Genomic DNA, 20,437 nt, shown 5'->3' on the forward strand with positions numbered 1-20,437 from the left:
CAAAATGATTGTCTAATTTATTGTTGAATTTCGGTTTCATATCTTTGGGGTTCAAATAGTTCACTCTTAACAATAAAATAATGTTTAATACTCCCTCCGTTTTTTATTACTTGTCGTTCTAAAGTTAAAATTTTGTGTCATAATACTTGTCATTTTAGATTTTCAATGCAGATGTTTGGTAAATATTCCAATTTTATCCAATTGTTTTAATTTTTTAACCAATCAAAAGACTAGAAAATATATTTAAAAAGAATAAAACAATAAAATTAATTGTTTTCTTAATCTGTATGAAATAACCTTAAACGACAACTAATAAAAAACGGAGGGAGTATTAAACATTGCTTAGAAGCTGTAAACTGCTTTGTTAAGGTTTCTGGGGTTAAATTGTGTCTTAATCTAATGCAACTAACTTGTTATAAGAGTTTGAGATGGATTTTGAGAGTTTAAAAGCCACTTATACCCATTTTGTCCCAAAACAGACTAAAACCTGAGAAAACATTGCTTAGAAGCTGTAAACAGCTTTGTTAGTGTTTCTCGGATTAAAATTTGTCTTAATCCAATGCAACTAACTAATTATAAGAGTCTGAGATGGATTTGGAGAGTTTAAAAGCCACTTATACCCACTTTGTCTCAAAACATGCTAAAACCTGAGAAAACATTGCTTAGAAGGTGTAAACAGCTTTGTTAGTGTTTCTGGGGTTAAAATATGTCTTAATCCAATGCAACTGACTAATTATAAGAGTTAGTTGGGAAACGATAAAGTGTTATGTGCAGCGTAATGTTCTAGTTAAATCTCTTAAAGAATTGTCGTTCGATAAACATGGAGCAACAAGTTTTGATCACCAACATAGTTGGCACAAGATTTTTGGCGAAGAGGTGAATGTTACATGGTGCTCCTAAGTTAGTCTTTTTCGAAGGTCGAGGATAAATCGAACATACCGTAGACTTAAACTATTTAAAAATGATATTAACATAATTAAGTATGAATATTAAAATTCAAAATAACAATATAATATTAATTTCTCTGGATAAAAATTGTAACTATCATTGTAATATATTTTGATTGGTAACTATTATTCTTTTTTAGTGAGCTTATAAGAAAGAATTTTTAATTACTAGATGAAAATATTAGTATATTTATGTTTTACTAAACTTTTTCTTATTTTTTAGTTATGTTTTACTTTTTAAATTTTAACGCATGTAAACATGTAAAAACATGTAATTATAAATGAACATACAAAAATCTTGAAAAAATGATATTATAGAAATAACTTTCGATTACTTGGTGAGAATTTTAGTATATATTGATTTATGTTTTATTTTTAAAATTTCTAATCATTTTTAGTTAGTTTGGGTTGAGATAAAATTACTACTTATAGTTGAAAAAAAATTTACTACTTATGATATTATAACATAGAAAAATTATATTAATATAGATATTTTTTCTCCAATATCATTTAATGTAAATAAAACACATGAATAGTGGTAAAGTGCATTCTTCAAATAATAGTATAGAGATAAGTTACAATTAAGTACTTCTTAAAATGAAAGACTCAATGAAAAAGCATTATAATTATGGTATTTGTTCTTTTGGTGTACAACATAATTTTCTGAATTTATAAATATACATGTCTTAAAAAAATTTGATATCATATAATCATACTTGAGATAGTTGAGATTATTATTTTCATAATTATTACACACACACAAAGATATTTTTAAGGAAAGAAAACAAAAGAGATATATATAGCTTCCTAGTCAAATAACCGTAACCACAACTTTGATCAATGAGATACTCTCTTCTTCAAACCTCATCCACCCAAACACAAATGTCTTCCAATCCTTCTCTTATCTTTCTCTGTCTGATTCCTTTTTATATTCCTCTGCAATTTACTCCCAATTTGATTTTATTTGCTCGGCAATGGCGATGACTACCATGAATGCTGCTGTTTCTTTCACATCTTCAAACTCTTCTTCTCTTCCTGCTACAAGTTGTGCCATTGCTCCTGAAAGGATCAGGTTTACTAAGGTACTCTTTTATATCTATCACATACTCTGCTTTTTAGAGGTTTTCTTATACTCATCTGGGTCTTAATCAAGTTTGGAACTTGGATAAACGTGCTTCTGGGTCTTACTTCTCTAGATCATATAGAGAACATTTGCTAAAATCCACTGATGACTTCTTAAATATGTCAACATTTGAGTACTAGATTAGGTCTCTGTTTAGTAAAGTTTGGAACTTTGGATAAGCAGCTTCTGGGGTTTCAGTTCATCTAGCATTTGATGGGATCTTGATTAGGTCTCTCTGTTGTTTTGGTTTTTTTGAAGGGTGCTCTTTACTACAAAAGCAACAATGTAGTGACAAGTAAAAGAGTGTTTTCCATAAGAGCTCAAATCACAACAGAGACGACAGATACTCCTACTCCTACTCCTGCCAAGAAAGTTGAGAAAGTGTCTAAGAAGAACGAGGAAGGTGTGATTGTTAACAAGTACAGACCAAAGGAGCCATACACTGGAAAATGCCTTGTCAACACCAAAATCACAGCAGATGATGCTCCTGGAGAGACCTGGCACATGGTTTTCAGCCATCAAGGTAGGGGATTTCATTAATTACTTGATCTCATAAACGTTATAGTTCTGTCATCTGTGTATTATTCACTTGTTGATGGTGATTGAAGTAGCATTTATGTGTCTTTAATAGGAGAGATCCCGTACAGAGAAGGGCAATCTGTTGGTGTGATTCCAGATGGAATTGACAAGAATGGAAAGCCTCACAAGATCAGACTTTACTCGATTGCCAGCAGCGCTCTTGGAGATCTTGGCAATTCTGAAACCGTAAGAGACGATTTCTTTTACAGTTTTGAGAAAGAATACGGTTTGTTTTGTCTGGTTAAGTGAATGAACAAGTTGTTGCAGGTTTCTTTGTGTGTGAAAAGACTTGTTTATACTAATGACCAAGGAGAGACTGTTAAAGGAGTTTGCTCAAATTTCTTGTGTAAGTACCAATGAATAAAGCTTGTCTTTTTTGTTTAAAGTTTAACTTCTTTCACCTATTATTCAACTTTCGGGTTTGCTTGTCCTTGTTTTTCAGGTGACTTGGCACCCGGAAGTCCAGTGAAGCTCACTGGTCCTGTAGGCAAAGAAATGCTTATGCCAAAGGATCCAAACGCAACTGTGATTATGGTCTGTCCCCTAAACCTCAATTTTATCTTGACTTTCTTATGATATAACTTCCATATAGGTTCTGTTTCTTGAAACATCATTAAACACTAATATTATCCTTCTTCTTGATGAACGCCACAGCTTGCTACAGGGACTGGTATTGCACCTTTCCGGTCTTTCTTATGGAAGATGTTCTTTGAGAAACATGATGACTACAAGGTGAAACGATTGCTTTGGTCAATAAGCTTTTTTGATAACAACCAAACATATCAAAAATTAAAACCTTGTAATCCTCATTATGCAGTTCAATGGCTTAGCTTGGCTTTTCTTGGGTGTACCAACTACTAGCTCATTGCTCTACCAAGAGGCATACATACATAAACTCTTCTTCTAGTTTTCAAAATCCTTCCAATTCAAAATAACAAAAAAAATCCTGTTTTGATTGTCATTTGTTTAAACATCAGGAGTTTGATAAGATGAAAGCAAAGGCCCCCGAGAACTTCAGGGTGGATTATGCGATAAGCAGAGAACAGGCGAACGACAAAGGAGAGAAAATGTATATCCAGACTCGGATGGCGCAGTACGCAGCTGAATTATGGGAGTTGTTGAAGAAAGACAACACTTTTGTCTACATGTGTGGACTTAAGGGAATGGAGAAAGGAATCGATGACATTATGGTCTCATTGGCTGCAAATGACGGTAAAAAAAGAGCAAATAATTAGTACTCTAGTTCTTGAAACATCCACTACAATCAAGGTAAACTCTAATGAATACATTTTTTTTTTGTTTTTTGTGGTGATGGTTTAGGTATTGACTGGTTTGATTACAAGAAGCAGTTGAAGAAGGCAGAGCAATGGAACGTTGAAGTCTACTGATCAAAAGAGACTTTGACATTCTGTAGCAAGTATAGTGGAACAAAACTGTTATTTTCGCTTCCCAATTGCTGTAATTTAAAGATAAGTTTTTTTAGTTATCGAGCACCCTGAAAGAGACGAAATCACTTCTTTATCCTCGTAAGACTCGAGACTCCTGGTGTTCTGTCATGTGTCCCAAATTACTAACGAGAACTGAAAACATAGGAGTTAAGGAGCCACTGTGTAAAGCTAGCCACTAAATCACCATTAGTTAACATTGTATCAAGAAAGATATCAAAATGATGAAATCTTGCAAAAGCAATTGTTCTTAAGATTTGGACATCTTAATCATGGAGAATTAGCCGTCAAATTTAACAACCAATCACTAGAGAACAGACAAATTAACCCGTAATCTACCAAGTAAAATTTTAAGAAAAAACCATTATTTATGCAAACATAAGAGTAGAGTAAGTTTAGAGTGCATAGTGGATAAAAGTAGCAAATAAAAAAGATCAGATTCCTCTTAGTCTTCATCTTATTGAGATTCCTTTTAGTCTTCATCTTATTGATATAAATAACAAAACAACTGATATGATATGATAAGATAATCACACTCCTCTTAGTCTTCATCTTATTGAGAGATTCATCTTTCATTTCGGAGCGAACCTGCATGTCTTCTCATGGACTAATTCTTTCCCATAAGAGAACGTCTCAGTACAACCAAGTTTGGCGTTTGGGCATGGCATAATGATTGCTTTTACAAGTCTCTCCACTATCTTAGATCGATAGTTAATCGGCAAAGTGCAAGCAGGGCATTTGTTCTTCACTTTAGTACAGCAAGACGAACAAGCTATATGTCCATTCTCACACTGAGAAAGCAAAAGCAAAAAAATCACAAGTCAATGAAACTAAAACACCAAAAATACAAATCTAAAACTGGTAAAAAAAAAATCATATGTTATCTGGGAAGGAACTACAAAGTCTCTCAACACATATGCAACTTTTTTCACCAACATCAAAACGTTTTTCAAAACACTGAATCAAACCAGAAGAGAGAAAGAACTGTGGGGATGAAGTAAGAAACAAGACCTGAAAGATAGGCATCGGGGATGTTAGTGCCTCGCTACAAATGGGACAATTGAAGAGATCAAGCTCGTGTATTGTCGCAACCTTACCATCTCCTCCACCCATGGCTACTTCGTCTTGGTGGTGTTATTTGGTGTCATCATCTAAATTGCCTTCTTAAATAGATTTTTTTGGTGTCAAGAATTGCAGTTTTATTAGAGTAGACCATTTGGTTTAGTCAATAATTTGGACTAGTTGGTAAGCAAGTTGAGACTCACTCCTGAACGTTTCGGATAATTTGGTTTAATTTTGAATTTCGGATAATCTGGTTTAAACAAATGTGTTTGGTGTTAAGAATTGGATCACTGAGTTTTATTAGAGTAGAGACGCAGACGCCTTATTGACTAAACGTTAAGAATTTCGGATAATCTGGTTTAAACAGATGTGTTTGGTGTCAATAATTTGGACTAGTTGGTAAGGAAGTTGAGACGCCTGAACGTTTCGGATAATTTTGTTTAATTCAGATTTCAGATATTCAGTTTAGTTCTATTCGGAGTATTAAATAAAATTATTGAATGAAATTTTTTTAAAAAATCAGCACATTAATGATCACACCAATAACTAAAATTGAAAAAAATCGTTACCCCGTTTTGAAACGTTCTCATAGCAATTGATAACAATTAAACATATCAAAATTTAATACTACCTTGTAATACTCATCATGCAGTTCAATGGCTTAGCTTGGCTTTTCTTGGGTGCACCAACCACTAGAGCTCATTGCTCTACCAAGAGGCATACATACATAAACTCTTCTTGATCTGGTTCCTGCTAGTTTTTTTTCAAATCCTTCCAATTCAAAATAACTCAACCTGATTATTTTTTTGTTGTTGTGTGTTTATTTAACATCAGGAGTTTGATAAGATGAAAGCAAAGGCCCCTGAGAACTTCATGGTGGATTACGTGATATATAAGCAGAGAACAGGCCAACGACAAAGGAGAGAAAATGTATATCTAGACTCGGTACGCAGCTGAATTATGGGAGTTGTTGAAGAAAGACAACACTTTTTTCTACGTATGTGGACTTAAGGGAATGGAGAAAGGAATCAATGACATTATGGTCTCATTGGCTGCAAATGACGGTAAAAAAAAGAGCAAATAAATAATACTCATCCATTGCATAAGCAAATAACACTCTAATGAATTCATGGTTTTTCTTTTGTGATGGTTTTAGGTATTGACTGGTTTGATTACAAGAAGCAGTTAGAGAAGGCAGAGCAATGGAACGTTGAAGTCTACTGATCCAAGAGACTTTGACATTCTGTAGCAAGCAGGCCCGGCTCAAGTTGTTGTTGGACATGGTGCAAAAAAAAAAAATTGATGTTTTTAAGGTGTTAATTGTAGATTTCATAAATTTAGAATCATTTTTATCAAAAATATAAAACTTTGAGGGCTCAAAGCCTTCTAAATTTTTTTTTTAAATGAAACCTGGTGCAAAAGCACCGCTTGCACCGCATCAACGCCGGCACTGGTAGCAAGTATAGTGGAACAAAACTGTTATTTTTGTTTCCCAATTGCTGTAATTTTAAAGATAAGTTTTTTTTTAGTTATATTTTGCTAAAAAGGGAGTTATTTAATCTTTTATCATTCCTTTGCTACCATTTTTTGGCTCTAAGTTAAAATGATACATTGATAGAGATACCCGATGTCAACAAAGGAAACAAAAATGGTTAGAGAAAGTGACAGCAATATGTAGATTGTGTGGTAGCTAACCAATCCTCTGACAATGAGATGAGTACTATCCAACCTAAATCGATAAACATTATCAAATGAAACTCTTCTATATAATAAATATTTACATGCTTCCATTAAAACAAGTAATGGTTTCTTAGGATAATTGAACACTTGAGTAGTTTAGTTGATTTTGGGTTAGACTAATTCATTTGCGTTTAAGTGTTTAACTTTATAACGTTACCTTTTTTCAAGCCATAAAATATCATATGAGTTATAACAAGACATGGTTGAGAAATGAGATATTTTTTACTTAGAGCCGACCAGAAAAAGAGCAATCTAGTATAGTAGTAGGCTAAATGTTTCTTCTCACTTTTATCTTTTTGTCAGAGACTCATTTGTCAGTAACCGTTTGATCACAACGGCTAAATGAACCACGTGGTCAGACATACCGTAACATACAAAACACACAGCAACACTTGATTGTAGCTCATTAAAAAAGATCGTCAACAGAATTAAAACTCTTTAAAATCACACTCCTCTGTTTCTCACCATCTCTGTTTCGCTCTATCAAGAAGAAGAAGAAACAGAGAGCGTTCACATTATCCCTTCAACACAATCATGGCATTGATCTTCTTCTTCTTCTTCTTGTTATCGAACTTGTTCTTCTCCGGTAAGAATCTTTCTCTAATGTATCTGTAAATCTCAACGACTGTGTAATCATTTTTAAAGTTTCTTAATTTGTATTATAATCGCAGGAGCTATGTCGAGGAGCTTCACAATAGCGAACAAATGCGACTACACAGTTTGGCCGGGAATTTTATCTAACGCCGGAGTTCCTCCGTTGCCGACCACCGGCTTCGTTCTTCAAAAAGGGGAGACGCGTACAATCGACGCACCATCTTCATGGGGCGGTCGGTTCTGGGGAAGGACACTCTGCTCCACCGGTTCCGATGGAAGATTTACATGCGCCACCGGTGATTGCGGTTCCGGAAAACTCGAATGCTCCGGAACCGGAGCTGCTCCTCCGGCGACTCTAGCTGAATTCACTCTCGACGGCTCCGGAGGACTCGATTTCTACGACGTGAGCCTCGTCGACGGCTACAATGTGCAGATGCTGGTGGCTCCTCAAGGCGGTTCCGGCCTGAATTGCAGCACTACAGGCTGCGTCGTCGATTTAAACGGCTCGTGTCCGTCGGAGCTAAGGGTGAATAGCGTCGGAGGAGGCGATAAGGGAGGGACGGTGGCGATGGCTTGTAAAAGCGCGTGCGAGGCGTTTCGGGAGCCGGAGTATTGCTGCAGCGGCGCGTTTGGGTCGCCTGATACGTGTAAGCCTTCTTCGTACTCGAGGGTCTTCAAGAGCGCGTGTCCACGCGCCTATAGCTACGCGTATGACGATAAGTCTAGTACATTTACGTGCGCTAAATCTCCCAACTACGTCATCACGTTCTGTCCTTCTCCCAACACCAGGTTAATTGCTTGGTCTATTTACTTTTCACCCGATTCGTGTAAAAATTGGTGGTTAGAAATAATCAGTGCCGGCGCTGACCCAATGCACAAAGTGCATTTGCACCATGTCACAATATTTTGGAAAAAATTATAAGATTTTTAGGCTCTTCAATGTTTCATATTTTGATTAAAAAAACCCCAAAATACTGAAAATTTATAAATAAGACCTGTAAATTAGGAGAAAAAAAAAATTTGGCACAAAGTGCAAGAAAAGTTTGAGCCGGCCCTGGAAATAATTACTTTATAATCATAGTGGCTGACTAACTTTACACTAATGATGATTATTAAAAAAGTTGCTTGTTGTATAATCGAAGTCACTTATAATCATTATTAGCCATTATGATAGAAATCGTTTGTCACGCTTCAAAGCACTTATTATTCTTTTATTTTGCAGCCTAAAATCAGCGGAGGAACACAGTACAGAGACAATGACGACGACATCAAGTTCAAGCTCCGGGAGTAAGACGTCATCGTCGGAGTCGCAGTCGCAGTCGCAGATGGTTTACGAAGGTGCTCTGGACGAAAGCAGTGGTTCACCACCATCTACGTGTCACGGCGTATCACGTGTGATCACAGTCGCTCTCTCGTTTGCTTTTTGTCGTATGTGGTGGTTCTTCTGAGTAGATTCTTTTGTCTTTAGTGTCTGCCGACGTATGCGAAGAAACAAGAACGTATATAGGCCTTAGAAGGTCTTTTTCTCGTCCAGCCCATGTGACGTTTGGATTGAGTTGTTCACTCGAGATTGAGATATGGACCTTGTATAAGCCTAGAAGATATAATTCTTTTTCATGTATTTATAATTCAAAAAGAAAAGAAAAAAAAAAGAGAAAAAAAAAAGATTTGTCAGGAGTGGGATTTGAACCCACGCCCTCTCACGAAGACTGCGACTTGAGCGCAGCGCCTTAGACCACTCGGCCATCCTGACATGAGTTTTCGTCTCAAAAGTTCCTTTCTATGTTCTGACAATCTCAAAAGTCCCTCTCTTTTTTGGCATTTATTTTTGATTTTTTTTTAAATCTGAGAATGTGTTGTTTTACACTCTTGTCCATAGAAAAATTAGATATTTACAAAAAATACCTGAGTAGTATCTACCAAAACTGAATCGGATCTAAAACCCAAAAAAAAACTGAATCGGTTTTTTTTAAAAAACAAAACTGCTCTCTCTCTCGTCACTCTTCTCTTTCTTCGGGAAATTCGAATCGATTTGGGTAAAACTGTAGAACTAGGGTTTTCTCGTTTTCATTCAATCAACCAAAAATAGAGTAAGAAGATGGTGAAAACAAGGGGGGGTCTTGTGAGGAGGAGGAGTGAGCGTTTGAAAGAGAAGAAGATCTCAGAAGGAGATGGTGGTTCGAAAGCAAAATCCGATTCGCCGGAAGTAGGTGTGTCGGGTTTGAGTCCGGCGACAGTAGGAGGAGAGAGAGCTTTGAGTACGGCGGCGGAAGAAAGTGAAAGTCGAGTTTTGGAGGAACCCAATCCGGTGGTCGGAAGAGAAAATGCGAACGAAGTAGAGAAAGCAAAATCCGCTACTCCGGAATCAAGTAATGGAGAAGAAGATGATGAAGAAGGAGGAGATAACGAGAGATCTACTTCTGTGGAATCAAGCGATGGAGAAGAAGAAGGAAACGATGAAGGGGAAGAAGGAAACGATGAAGGGGAAGAAGAAAAAGATGAAGTGGAAGAAGAAAACGATGAAGGAGAAGAATGTGAAGAAGGGGTAGAAAAAGACGATGAAGGGGAAGAAGAAAACGACGAAGGAGAAGAAGGTGAAGAAGGGGAAGAAAAAGACGATGAAGGGGAAGAAGAAAACGATGAAGGAGAAGAATCGGAAGAAAAAGACGATGAAGGAGAAGATTGTGAAGAAGGGGAAGAAAAAGACGATGAAGGGGAAGAAGAAAACGATGAAGGAGAAGAATCGGAAGAAAAAGACGATGAAGGAGAAGAAGAAGAAGAAGAAGAAGATAAGGAGGGAAGTTCGAACTCGGCAGGTAACTCGAGAAGGAGTACAAGCGAAAGTGAGATGGAGCACGAGGAGGACAACGATGCAAGTGTAAGTACAACAAGTCTGTGTCATTCGTTCGGAATTTGAAAACTCATTGGAATTTGAAATTGATCAAGTAGAACTGGTGCAACTATTGGTGTAGAACTAGTAGAACTTGTGCGACTATTGGGTGTAGAACTAGTAGAACTGGTACAACTAGGTGGTGTAGAACTAGTAGAACTGGTAGAACTACTTGTTGTATAATTGGTATAACTTATATAAAACTGATATTGTTGCAGGAATCGGAGGAAACAGAAGCGATGAAACCTTTAGGAATGCACTTCAAGCCTAGCCAGTACAACAAGAAAATCAAGCTATCGACTAGGTGTCATATTTTTGAAACTTTGAAAACGCTGGATAAATTAGAGCATCCACTAACTAGTTCTGAGAGGGATTGGTTTGAGAATCATCCACAATTCAAGCACATTTTTCACATGCCAAGGGAACCAAACCACAAGCTTATGGGAATGTGGATGCTCTTACTTCGAACGGCTAAAATCGAAAAAAAGAAGGAAGCATGGTTTGTTGTGAATGGTGTTCCAATCCGGTATGGTCTGAGAGAACATGCTTTGATGTCTGGATTAGATTGTCGGTGCTATCCACTTGATTACAAGGAAGCCGGCGGTACCGTGTTTCGAAGGAAATATTTTTTACGAAAAAAAAAGATTACACTTGAAGATGTGAGGAGACACATATTGGTAATGCAACCAGATCGTACTCGTGATAGGTTGAAGATGGCGGTTCTCTACTTTTTAGGAAGCATCATTGCAGGCTATACAAAAGACTCGGGGAGAGATGCAATGGGTATCGATGATTTTGTTGTAAGCGCAGTGAATGATCTAGGTTTTTGTGTGTCTTTTCCTTGGGGGAGATTATCATTCGAGAACATGCTAGAAGAGATTTCCCATACAATGAGTCATTTTAATGGGGTCGTGGTTAAAGAGAATGCATTATGGCCTGTTCCAGGTTTCTGTATTCCATTGGAGGTTAGTTAGTTTAAAATTTGAAGTTTTCTCATTGTTGATATTTCTTATAAGTGAAGCTGATTTTAGTTTTTTTCCTTGTGTTGTGTAGTTTTTACTATTTGAGGCAGTTCCAATTTTGGCGAACACTTACGTTGACCAAATTCCTGAGGCGGATGCAAGTTGTCCTAGGATGTGCAGGAGGAAATTTAAGAGGACCGGTCAGAAAGGTTTTCCTCTAAAGAATATTGGTGATACACTTGGTACAACAACGGTTAGTTATCCTAGCAATTGCCATTATTAATCATTTGAATAAATTGGTTTGTAATGTATCTAAAGTAGGTCGTTTACACAGGCAATTGCTAGTGTGATCCCTCATAATGATGAAGAAATTCCTCTTCTCGATTTAATCATAGAAGAAGCTGAGGAAGAGGATACCCATGATGTCGTTGTTGCCAATTGGATGTGGCGCCTTCGTAGAGGACTACCTGTACTTTTGGAGGAGATGTACACAGCCGATGTGGCTACTCGTTCAGGACAAAACGATGCGAATGAGGAAATACTCGCCAATGAACAACCGAGAGAAGATACTGTTGAGTTGGTGGATCTTCTAAGGACCATGAAGCAGGATATGAAAACCCAGTTCGATAACATTTCGGCGAAGATTGATGGGCTTGAAAAAAGGATCGAACCGTTGGAAGTATATGTGAAAGAGCAAGAGAAACCAAAGGTAATACTTCGTAATACTATAGTAATACTTGATAATACTAGAAGGTGTTAACAAAATTTGGTTTCATGTCAGGCGCCTGTAGCTGATGAGCAACCGAGTACTTCGCAAGAAGGAGGGAGAGGGACGAAGAGGAAAAGGTCTAAGAAGTAGTAAAACTATGTTATTTTCTTTGATTTGTCATCGTAGTACTAGTAAAACTATGTAAAACTTCGTTATTTTGTTGGATTTGCGATTGGTACTGGTATTACTAGTTAAACTATGTAAAACTACGTTATTTTCTTGGATTTTTCGTTCGTATTTTTGGTAAAACTACGTAAAAGTAAACAAAAACTAGAGAATTCATATAAGAAAAATATAGAACATGATTCAATTCAAGAAGGAGGCATAATCCTAGAAGTCACATAGAACATCATGATTAAACAAGAGAAGTCACATGAAAGATAAGAAACTGATTCAACAAGAGAATTGAAGGAAAAGATAAGAAACAGAATCTGATTCAACAAGTTTTAAACCAACATAGAATGAGATCGACTCAGATAATATCAATCGAAACACAACCTATCCAGGAGATCGACTCGAGTGGTAAGCAACGCCAACTCCTCCTTTAGTTTGGCAATCTCGTCACTCTTCTCCTTAAGCTCCATCTGCAAATTATAGATCTTAGTATGATGGGGTTCAAATTCCTTCAATCTCTCCCAATGGTTATCAACATCTTTCCTTAAGGTTTGGGTTTCTTCTTCAATTGCATCAGCCCAATTTTTCCGCCTGTGCAATCCATCATCCTGCAAATTATATCAACGAACAGTTAACAAAATCAGGTATCTCAATTGTATTTGATTCAATTTAATTTACCTTATACTTAACGCAAGTAAACCATCTCTTTTTCTCTGTTTCTGTTGGAGAGATCTCATTGACGATTCGTTTGCCACATGGGCAAATTCGAGGCATGCCAAAATCACCATCGGCTATGGCTTCTCGCCATGCTTGTAACTTCCTCGCCTTCTTCTGATCAGCATAGTATGGGTCGGCCTCAAATTGTTCCATAGTTTGAGAAGGAGAGAAATAGATCTAGGATCTTCGACTTTGAAGATGAGAGAAGGAGGACTCGGTGTACTTTAGGTTTCGAAGAAGAAAATGAATGAATGGCTGAGAATGGAGAATGAGCTGGAGTGAAGATAAAATAAGAAAGAAAGAAAGAAAAACGCAATGCTATCGTCAAAAAAGAAAGAAAAAACGCAATTCTGGCCACGTGTAAAAGATGTGTGCGTTCACACACAGTTTTACCGAGTAATGCGGTTGCACTAAACTTGCAAATAGTTGTACTTTAGAGGTTTCTCAGTTTAATTAGTTTTACTAAACCTTAGCATTACTTTTTTTAGTTTTACAGTTGATTAAACTTAACTAACATACAATTACAAGCTTTTTGCAACTTCATAAGTTAAAACTTATAATTCTATAACTTTTTTCATGCTTACTTGGTAATTATTTACAAAGTGACATTAAAAGTGTAAGGAAACACTTGTTGAGATTCTTCAATAAATAAATTAAAATTGGTATATTTTCGAAAATTATTCATTTATAGTAGAAACCTATGTAGAACATTTATACTATACAATATGTATTGATTTTAGGTAGTACCAATTTTATTATTTTTACCAGTTTTATCTTAGTTCTGCCAGTTCTGCCAGTTATACTCTCTCATATACACATATTTTGAAAGAAGAAAATATTAATAGACTTCAAATTAAGTTTCAAACCAAGTTTTACATTAAGTATCAAACCAAACACAATTGATACATGAAGAGGTGAATCAAACATGAACATTATCTCCAAATAACAACCATTGGAGTCCTTGTCTCCGGCGCCTTTTATTCTGCGTCCTAGGTCGAGTTTTTGGTCATTTTTCCCCAGCAGATGCATACCTTTTTGTTTTCTTTCTTCCCCCTCTTATTTTCCGATTCGGAGGTATGATCTCCATATCTTGGACGTCATCTAGGACATCCCATCGAGACTTATCAGGTACTAAATAAATTGTCCTGCAATATGCAATTGCCCACAGCTCCGTCCAATAATACTTAGAACACAACTCATGTAACTCGAAATCCTTACCTCCATATTTTTGGTATGTAATGAAAGACGCCAATGCATGCACACAAGGATACTTTTGTATATCGAAAAACCTACAACTGCAACTTCTCAATCGCAACTTCACCAAATAAGGCTTTCCGTCACTGTCAATGACATTGTATTCAAGCTCGAAACCATTTAGCTCTATCACCTTTAGTTTCTCAGCAGTTGCCCATAAATCATGTAAGTAGTTCTCCACTAAAGGCACCAATTTATTTGCGACTGATCCAGACACAGCATCTTTTCGATGTTCATTAAACCATTCAGAGAATTTTTTAAGTATTGCATCAAGCATGGGTATCAAGGAGTACCTCCTTGCATCTTTGAATACACTGTTCAACGATTCAACACAGTTGCTTGTGTCTAGGTTGTATCTATCTCCTGGAAAAACACATCGTGCCCATCTTTCTTTCTGGGTAGATTCTTCAAGATACTTGGCAGCAGAAGGATATCTTGTCGTAAAAGATGCGTAAGCAATGTTGAACTCAGCCACTGTGTAAAACCTACTACACTCCATGAATCTCCATGCAACAACGTCCTTGTTCACGTTACGAGCATAACCTTTCACATTTTGGGATAAATGCCATATACAAAAACCATGATGAGCCAGAGGATACACATTAGCTATAGCTTTTATGAGACTTGTATTTCTGTCAGTCATAAATACTATTTCAGAAGAATCCCCAACAACGGTTTTCAACATCTCCAAAAACCAATTCCAACTTGCATCATTCTCACCATCAAGAACACCAAACGCCAAGGGATAATGGTGACGGTTAGGATCTTGAGCCGACGCAAAAACAAGAACACCCTTATATCCGTTCTTTAGAAAAGTTGCATCCATAGTTATAACTTTCCTCATGACTTTAAATCCTTCAATGCTAGCTCCCAAAGCTATGAACAAGTACATGAATTTATTATTCTCATCGCAATGCACATATGATCTTGTACCATGATTAACCTTCTCTAACATGTGCAGATAACATCGCAGCATCTTGTAGCTTTCTTCTGGGCTACCTTTCAAATCAGTAACAGCTTGATTTTTCCCTCTCAACGCCGTGGAATATGATATATCAACACCTAATTTTGTCTTGACAAGATCCATGATAATTTTCGGAGGTGGAGTTTCCATTTGCCCTGGATAATCACCATGTAAAAGAGAAGCAACTAATTGTGGAGTGCCTTGCCTCTTACTATTGCTTGAACTTTGACTAGCCCGAGAGCATGTATGCATCTTGTTGTGCCTTCTAATCGAGAAAATATCTGTACCTCGAATCCTACCACCTCGTAAACCCCAGTTACATCCTTCTTTAGGACATTTGACCACATAACGCACCTTGTCCGACTTTACTATTTCAAAACTAAAACAGTTAGCGAATGAAGCTCTATCCACCACATCTTGCAATGCCTTCTTGTTTGGAAATTCTTGAAGTTTAGTCAGATCCAAACCGTCATCCCATGGTTCAATATACTTACACGGTTCTACAACAGGGCGTGGCTCAGTATATTCATCACCTTCATCACGTGATTCAGCTTCACCCTCTTTATTAGAATCACCCTCTACAGCCTTTTCTTTGCCTACGTAGACAACAATGGCGTTAGGTCCGATTTCACCATCCTTCGCATGTTGGTTTTCATAGTTCATACCAACAGAACTTTGGTCCCCTATGGGCACTGTGGGCACTGTGGGCACTATGGGCACTATGGGAACTTGCTCAGGCTGAGGCTCAGAAGGGATGACATTCACAAACAACATACATCTTCGCTTCTCATAATTAACGGAGTCTAGATAAACATTAACATCCTCATCATCATTAAGCTCACAATGCTCCAATGTTTCTACCAGTAGTGGCTTGTAGCTCAGCTGCAACTGAACGTTACTTTCAACAAACCCAAGCTTCCTCTGTATCCTTGCTTTTAACATCAACAATGTTATATTCCTCTTAAACATTATACTATACATGCGTCCTTCATATTTAAAATGTAGGCTGACGTTCTCGCATATTGTATCCTGGCAAACCAACCAATATAAAAAAATCATAATTAGTACTACTACTAGTTTTACTAGTTTTACTAAAAATATCAGTATTACCAGTTTCACCACCTTCTCTCTCCTATCAAAATCGAATCGAATGGTACACGAGTTCTAATCGAGTTAATTCACTGAAATCGAAAGCCAAATCCCTTTCTTATCTAATAGATAGCTCAATCGACCCATAAACCTTTGTAAAACACCCAATGTGCTAAGCTTTCTTCGATCTAAATCCAATTGAATTTCTATATTTACAAATCAAAAACAAATTCAACCAAAAGCAACTCTAAAGTGAAGTAACGCACCTGCATTTTGAAGAACAACTTGATTCAACTTGATTTGGTGAAGAACGACAGCGGTAGGAGCTCCGACGACGGAAGAATCGCCGGCGGCTGGATTGAGACGTGAGTAACCAGGTGGGTTTCGAGTGGGTTTATCGGGTCGAAAACGAGAGCTGGATATGTTTTTTTATTTAAAAATTTTAATCTAAATCAATGAAATTAGAAGGCTAAAATCGTCTCACCATCTCTTATTAAAAAAAGTGAGGGTATGAAGAATAGAGAGGGAGATAAGAGATTTGTCAAAAAATTTTAGGGAGTTTTGAGACGTTTACTCTCCTGACACTGTTTGACTTACGTGTCTCAGACTTAATAAAAAACAATAAATTCGGTGGATCAACTCATATTGACCAATTATTAAAAACTAGCCATGGGCATTCAGGTACTCGGATCGGGTTCGGATAGGAATCGTTCGGATTTGAGTTTTCGGGTAGAGGAGTTTAGGATCCATTCGGGTAAATGTAAAAATTTGGTTCAGTTTTGGTTCGGGTCTTTTCGGGTTGGATCGGGTATAGATTTTTAGAACAGCAAAAAACCCAATTATTTTTGGATACATAAAAACCCAAAAGTTTACCCGAATACCCGATAATTTTTGGGTAAATCTCGGTTTTTTGGATAAATATCCGAATTTTCGGGTAAATACTCGGAATTTTGGATAAAGTTTTGAAATTTCGGATATAGTTTCGGGTATTCTAGTTAAAAAATCGGGTATTCGGGTCCTAAATTATTAATATCTATTTTTATTTCGGATATTTTCGGATTCGGGTTCGGTTCGGGTTTTCGAGTAGAGGAGTTTAAGATCCAATAGGGTAAATCCTAGATTCCGGGTTCAGATTCGGGTCCAATTTTCCGGTTCGGTTTTTGGGTTCCGGTTTTTTTTCCCAGGGCTATTAAAAACAAAGGACGAGTGAATTACTCGGATCGAGATTACTTACTAGTGGCACATCGATCAGATCTAGTAGTAGCTCTACAACTCAACATTGTTGGTCGTTGACCAGAAGAAACACAGAGAGTTAGAGAGAGGAAAAACAAAAGACATGGAGGAAGCAGCGCATCCTTACGTTCCGAGAGATCTGAAACTGCCGGGATACGTACCAATCTCAATGTCTATGTCCACCATCCTCGCTGTCTACCTCGGTGCTTCCCTCCTTGTCGTCTCCCTCGTCTGGCTTCTCTTAGGTAAAATCCAATTCCCGCTCCACCTCAGTCTCTGCATTGTCTGTCAAAACCAGATCATCCTTTTAAACTTGAAACTTTAACAGATTAAAAGAATTGATCTTTAGTTTTGACCCAGTTCAATTAGAGAATTGTTTGCTGATGGGTTGGTTGGTTTGGTTTGGTTTCAGGGAGGAAGAAAGCTAAAGTTGAGAAATTGTTAATGTGTTGGTGGGCATTCACTGGTCTCACTCACATTATCCTCGAAGGCTATTTCGTTTTCACCCCTGAGTTTTTCAAGGACAACACTTCTTGCTACCTCGCTGAAGTCTGTAAGTTCCTCTTCTTCTCGCTGAAGTCTCGCTGAAGTCTGTAATTAGCTTAAAGATTGTTTCTTTCATAGGGAAAGAATACAGCAAAGGTGATTCGAGATACGCAGGTAGGGATTCTGCAATTGTATCTATTGAAGGGATCACTGCTGTTATCGTTGGCCCTGTTTGTCTCTTAGCTATGTAAGTTCCATTTCATTTCAAGTGAAAGTAGTATCTTTGCCATTTGGTTTTTGTGTGAGTAGTTGAATATTGTTGTTGTTGATGTAAAATCAGATATGCCATTGCTAAGGAGAAGTCGTATAGCTACGTGCTTCAGCTTGCGATTTCGCTTGGACAGCTCTATGGATGTTTGGTTTACTTCATTACTGCTATCTTGGAAGGAGACAACTTTGCTACAAACTCATTCTACTATTACTCATACTACATTGGTGCTAACGGATGGTGGATCTTGATACCGTTACTCATTTCTTTCCGTTGCTGGAAAAAGATTTGTGCAGCTGTTGCCAACAACATTGTCGAGACAAAGACAAAGACAAAGAAGAAACTCCGTTGAAGCAAAGAATTAAAAACTCTTCTTTCTTCTTCTTCCAACATTCTACCTAGTGATGATCTCTTCATCTCTTCAGGTTATTGCTATTATAGCAGTGAACATGAGTCTCCTTTTGCGGATGATTTATCCATTTTAAAAACTTTTGGCTATGTTATATCTTTACAGCAATGAGCAAGGGGTATAATTTATCTATTTTTTTCATTTGATATTTGCATTTTTGTTAAGCTTTTCTTTACATTAACTCAAGGTCTCGTTTATACGGCTAATCACAAGGGATAAAAAGGTGGTCTTGATGGTGGGACATAATAAAAGTTGCAGAGATATGCATAATGGGTAGCAAGCAACAAAACGACCACGCCAGTGTGAGTTGTGGAGATATACATCTCAGTGGTCTTTGACAAGTATAACAATGAAAATGTATGTGTGTACTTAGGAGATCATCTTTTGACAAGTACAAACGAATCTGATAACGGAGCTTATTTACCAAAATTTAAGATATCTTGATTTGTTAACACAGAGTTAGAGGAAATAAAATAAAAATACAAAGAAAAGCTAGAAATCCAACTAAAATAGCTAGAAGAAACCAAACTATCAAAATACAAAGTAACATCCGATTGTAATTGTATCAAAACACACGATCACACGACATGGATGTTGCATTTGGATAATCGTTTAGGAAGAGCAAGAAGATCATTTGTGAGTTGCAACTTGTTGTCTGTCTCATCAGTAGTATTCACTTTCATCTCTTCAAGATTCTCCATTTCTCTCAAGAAGCACTTCACTTGGTTCAGTTCCTCAAGACTTCCTTTATACCCTTGCATCTCAACCACCTTCACCACAATATTCCCACCATTAAAGTTCACCCCACAATCGCTTAAGCCGCACAAACAATTAAGGGATAGAGTTTCTAGGTTAGGAGATTTTTCGATCAAGGCATGCATACATCACCTGCAACAAACAAACCATCAAACAAGACACAGGAAGAAAGAAAGAAAAAGAGAAAGGAAAGAGATAGAGATGGAGATCAGAGACATGCCTGCCTGAACAGTAGAAGAAGAGAGGTAAAGGATTTGAAGACTGAGAGATAGAATTCACGATTTTTAAACAGGTGCCGTGTTCATAACTCCATCTCCCACTCCGTGGGAAAACAAGATTCAGGCGGGCTTCTAAAAGAGCATCGAAGCAATCCTCCGATTCATAGAGACAAGTTAGATAATCTGAGTAGTCGAGGTAGACAAGACTGGGTGTGTAGATTGACAAAACGCGAGGGGAATGAACATCGTTGTTGTAGTGAACCGTGAGTTTCTTGATGTTGCCGTGGTCTATAAAGTGAGGAGCTGAAAGATCGTCGAATATTCACAATCTCTATCTCTAATGTAAATGTGATGTATGTATAATTCTTCGAGCTCAGGGCAACCCCTCAAGCATCACATCACACAAACAATGATTTGAAAACCAAACTGTGTGGAGGAAGAGACTCTTAAGCAGGGGAAGACAAACCTCCCTCAAAGGAGTCTTACCAAGACAATTAGTTCTGTTCCTAAAGTGAGCTTGACCAATGTGTTTTTGTTAATGTATAGCCAGTATAGGGTGCTAGTAAGAAGACTTGGTGGCTTGTGCAATATTTATGCGAAGATCAAGATCAAAATCTCATTGTTTTAATCGGAATATACATGAGATTTTTTTTTTTAATTAAATATTTCTTTTTGTTGTAATCAAAACCATCAACACATAATTACGCAATCTATGCAAGATATGGAAATCGTATCTCATAAACGAAGAGCGCGTGAAAGAAAGAAAAAAAGTAAAGGTTTCCTTTTTCTCGATGAGACGAGAGAGTGAAAAAATAAAA

General features: G+C 37.2%; 5 protein-coding genes, 2 non-coding genes and 2 pseudogenes across 7 annotated transcripts; 4 read left to right on the forward strand and 5 right to left on the reverse strand.

The window, feature by feature from the left end:
* Window positions 1-1,750: 1,750 nt before the first annotated feature.
* Window positions 1,751-4,179, forward strand: LOC104756349 (ferredoxin--NADP reductase, leaf isozyme 2, chloroplastic). Its single transcript, XM_010478925.3, has 9 exons — window positions 1,751-2,029; window positions 2,329-2,593; window positions 2,702-2,835; window positions 2,917-2,995; window positions 3,092-3,183; window positions 3,304-3,381; window positions 3,467-3,529; window positions 3,627-3,861; window positions 3,970-4,179. Exons 1-9 carry the CDS (start codon window positions 1,922-1,924, stop codon window positions 4,035-4,037), a joined length of 1,122 nt encoding a protein of 373 aa, XP_010477227.1. The 5' UTR covers window positions 1,751-1,921; the 3' UTR covers window positions 4,038-4,179.
* A 263-nt stretch (window positions 4,180-4,442) lies between these two features.
* LOC104756350 (uncharacterized) lies at window positions 4,443-5,280 on the reverse strand. Its single transcript, XR_015587434.1, has 2 exons — window positions 5,106-5,280; window positions 4,443-4,885 (listed from the first exon to the last, which is right to left on the reverse strand). It is a non-coding gene; the product is annotated as an uncharacterized LOC104756350 (transcript).
* Window positions 5,281-6,613: 1,333 nt separating this feature from the next.
* Window positions 6,614-9,284, forward strand: LOC104756351 (thaumatin-like protein 1). The gene is made up of 3 exons (XM_010478926.3): window positions 6,614-7,482; window positions 7,568-8,279; window positions 8,713-9,284. The coding sequence occupies exons 1-3, from the start codon at window positions 7,431-7,433 to the stop codon at window positions 8,936-8,938; spliced, it is 990 nt and encodes a 329-aa protein (XP_010477228.1). The 5' UTR covers window positions 6,614-7,430; the 3' UTR covers window positions 8,939-9,284.
* On the reverse strand, window positions 9,160-9,243 carry TRNAL-CAA (transfer RNA leucine (anticodon CAA)). Its single transcript has one exon. It is a non-coding gene; the product is annotated as a tRNA-Leu (tRNA).
* A 1,320-nt stretch (window positions 9,285-10,604) lies between the features above and the next one.
* LOC147923420 (uncharacterized protein At3g43530-like) lies at window positions 10,605-12,201 on the forward strand. Its single transcript, XM_087496430.1, has 4 exons — window positions 10,605-11,345; window positions 11,434-11,595; window positions 11,677-12,051; window positions 12,124-12,201. The coding sequence occupies exons 1-4, from the start codon at window positions 10,620-10,622 to the stop codon at window positions 12,199-12,201; spliced, it is 1,341 nt and encodes a 446-aa protein (XP_087352556.1). The 5' UTR covers window positions 10,605-10,619.
* Window positions 12,202-12,430: 229 nt separating this feature from the next.
* LOC104756352 (uncharacterized) lies at window positions 12,431-13,194 on the reverse strand. The gene is made up of 2 exons (XM_010478927.3): window positions 12,904-13,194; window positions 12,431-12,833 (listed from the first exon to the last, which is right to left on the reverse strand). The coding sequence occupies exons 1-2, from the start codon at window positions 13,093-13,095 to the stop codon at window positions 12,594-12,596; spliced, it is 432 nt and encodes a 143-aa protein (XP_010477229.1). The 5' UTR covers window positions 13,096-13,194; the 3' UTR covers window positions 12,431-12,593.
* A 667-nt stretch (window positions 13,195-13,861) lies between these two features.
* Window positions 13,862-16,154, reverse strand: LOC104759302 (uncharacterized; annotated as a pseudogene).
* A 1,219-nt stretch (window positions 16,155-17,373) lies between these two features.
* On the forward strand, window positions 17,374-18,786 carry LOC104756354 (putative 3-beta-hydroxysteroid-Delta(8),Delta(7)-isomerase). Its single transcript, XM_010478928.2, has 4 exons — window positions 17,374-17,727; window positions 17,895-18,035; window positions 18,107-18,215; window positions 18,309-18,786. The coding sequence occupies exons 1-4, from the start codon at window positions 17,586-17,588 to the stop codon at window positions 18,586-18,588; spliced, it is 672 nt and encodes a 223-aa protein (XP_010477230.1). The 5' UTR covers window positions 17,374-17,585; the 3' UTR covers window positions 18,589-18,786.
* Window positions 18,787-19,223: 437 nt separating this feature from the next.
* On the reverse strand, window positions 19,224-20,210 carry LOC109130192 (putative F-box protein At5g40050 pseudogene; annotated as a pseudogene).
* Window positions 20,211-20,437: the final 227 nt, after the last annotated feature.

This window comes from Camelina sativa, chromosome 17 (assembly GCF_030686135.1).
Source record: "Camelina sativa cultivar CO46 ecotype springtype chromosome 17, ASM3068613v1".
NCBI lineage: Eukaryota > Viridiplantae > Streptophyta > Magnoliopsida > Brassicales > Brassicaceae > Camelina > Camelina sativa.

Excerpts from the sequence above, each read along its gene's own strand:
- LOC104756349 (XM_010478925.3), top strand. The coding sequence starts at position 1,922 with ATGGCGATGACTACCATGAATGCTGCTGTTTCTTTCACATCTTCAAAC. Across the intron at positions 2,030-2,328 it reads AAAGGATCAGGTTTACTAAG|GGTGCTCTTTACTACAAAAG; the intron begins GTACTCTTTTAT and ends GTTTTTTTGAAG. Across the intron at positions 2,996-3,091 it reads AGTTTGCTCAAATTTCTTGT|GTGACTTGGCACCCGGAAGT; the intron begins GTAAGTACCAAT and ends CTTGTTTTTCAG.
- LOC104756351 (XM_010478926.3), top strand. The coding sequence starts at position 7,431 with ATGGCATTGATCTTCTTCTTCTTCTTCTTGTTATCGAACTTGTTCTTC. Across the intron at positions 7,483-7,567 it reads ATCGAACTTGTTCTTCTCCG|GAGCTATGTCGAGGAGCTTC; the intron begins GTAAGAATCTTT and ends TTATAATCGCAG. Across the intron at positions 8,280-8,712 it reads TGTCCTTCTCCCAACACCAG|CCTAAAATCAGCGGAGGAAC; the intron begins GTTAATTGCTTG and ends TTTATTTTGCAG.
- LOC147923420 (XM_087496430.1), top strand. The coding sequence starts at position 10,620 with ATGAAACCTTTAGGAATGCACTTCAAGCCTAGCCAGTACAACAAGAAA. Across the intron at positions 11,346-11,433 it reads GTTTCTGTATTCCATTGGAG|TTTTTACTATTTGAGGCAGT; the intron begins GTTAGTTAGTTT and ends TGTGTTGTGTAG. Across the intron at positions 11,596-11,676 it reads ATACACTTGGTACAACAACG|GCAATTGCTAGTGTGATCCC; the intron begins GTTAGTTATCCT and ends TCGTTTACACAG.
- LOC104756352 (XM_010478927.3), bottom strand. The coding sequence starts at position 13,095 with ATGGAACAATTTGAGGCCGACCCATACTATGCTGATCAGAAGAAGGCG. Across the intron at positions 12,834-12,903 it reads TTACTTGCGTTAAGTATAAG|GATGATGGATTGCACAGGCG; the intron begins GTAAATTAAATT and ends TATAATTTGCAG.
- LOC104756354 (XM_010478928.2), top strand. The coding sequence starts at position 17,586 with ATGGAGGAAGCAGCGCATCCTTACGTTCCGAGAGATCTGAAACTGCCG. Across the intron at positions 18,036-18,106 it reads TTGCTACCTCGCTGAAGTCT|GGAAAGAATACAGCAAAGGT; the intron begins GTAAGTTCCTCT and ends TTTCTTTCATAG. Across the intron at positions 18,216-18,308 it reads CCTGTTTGTCTCTTAGCTAT|ATATGCCATTGCTAAGGAGA; the intron begins GTAAGTTCCATT and ends ATGTAAAATCAG.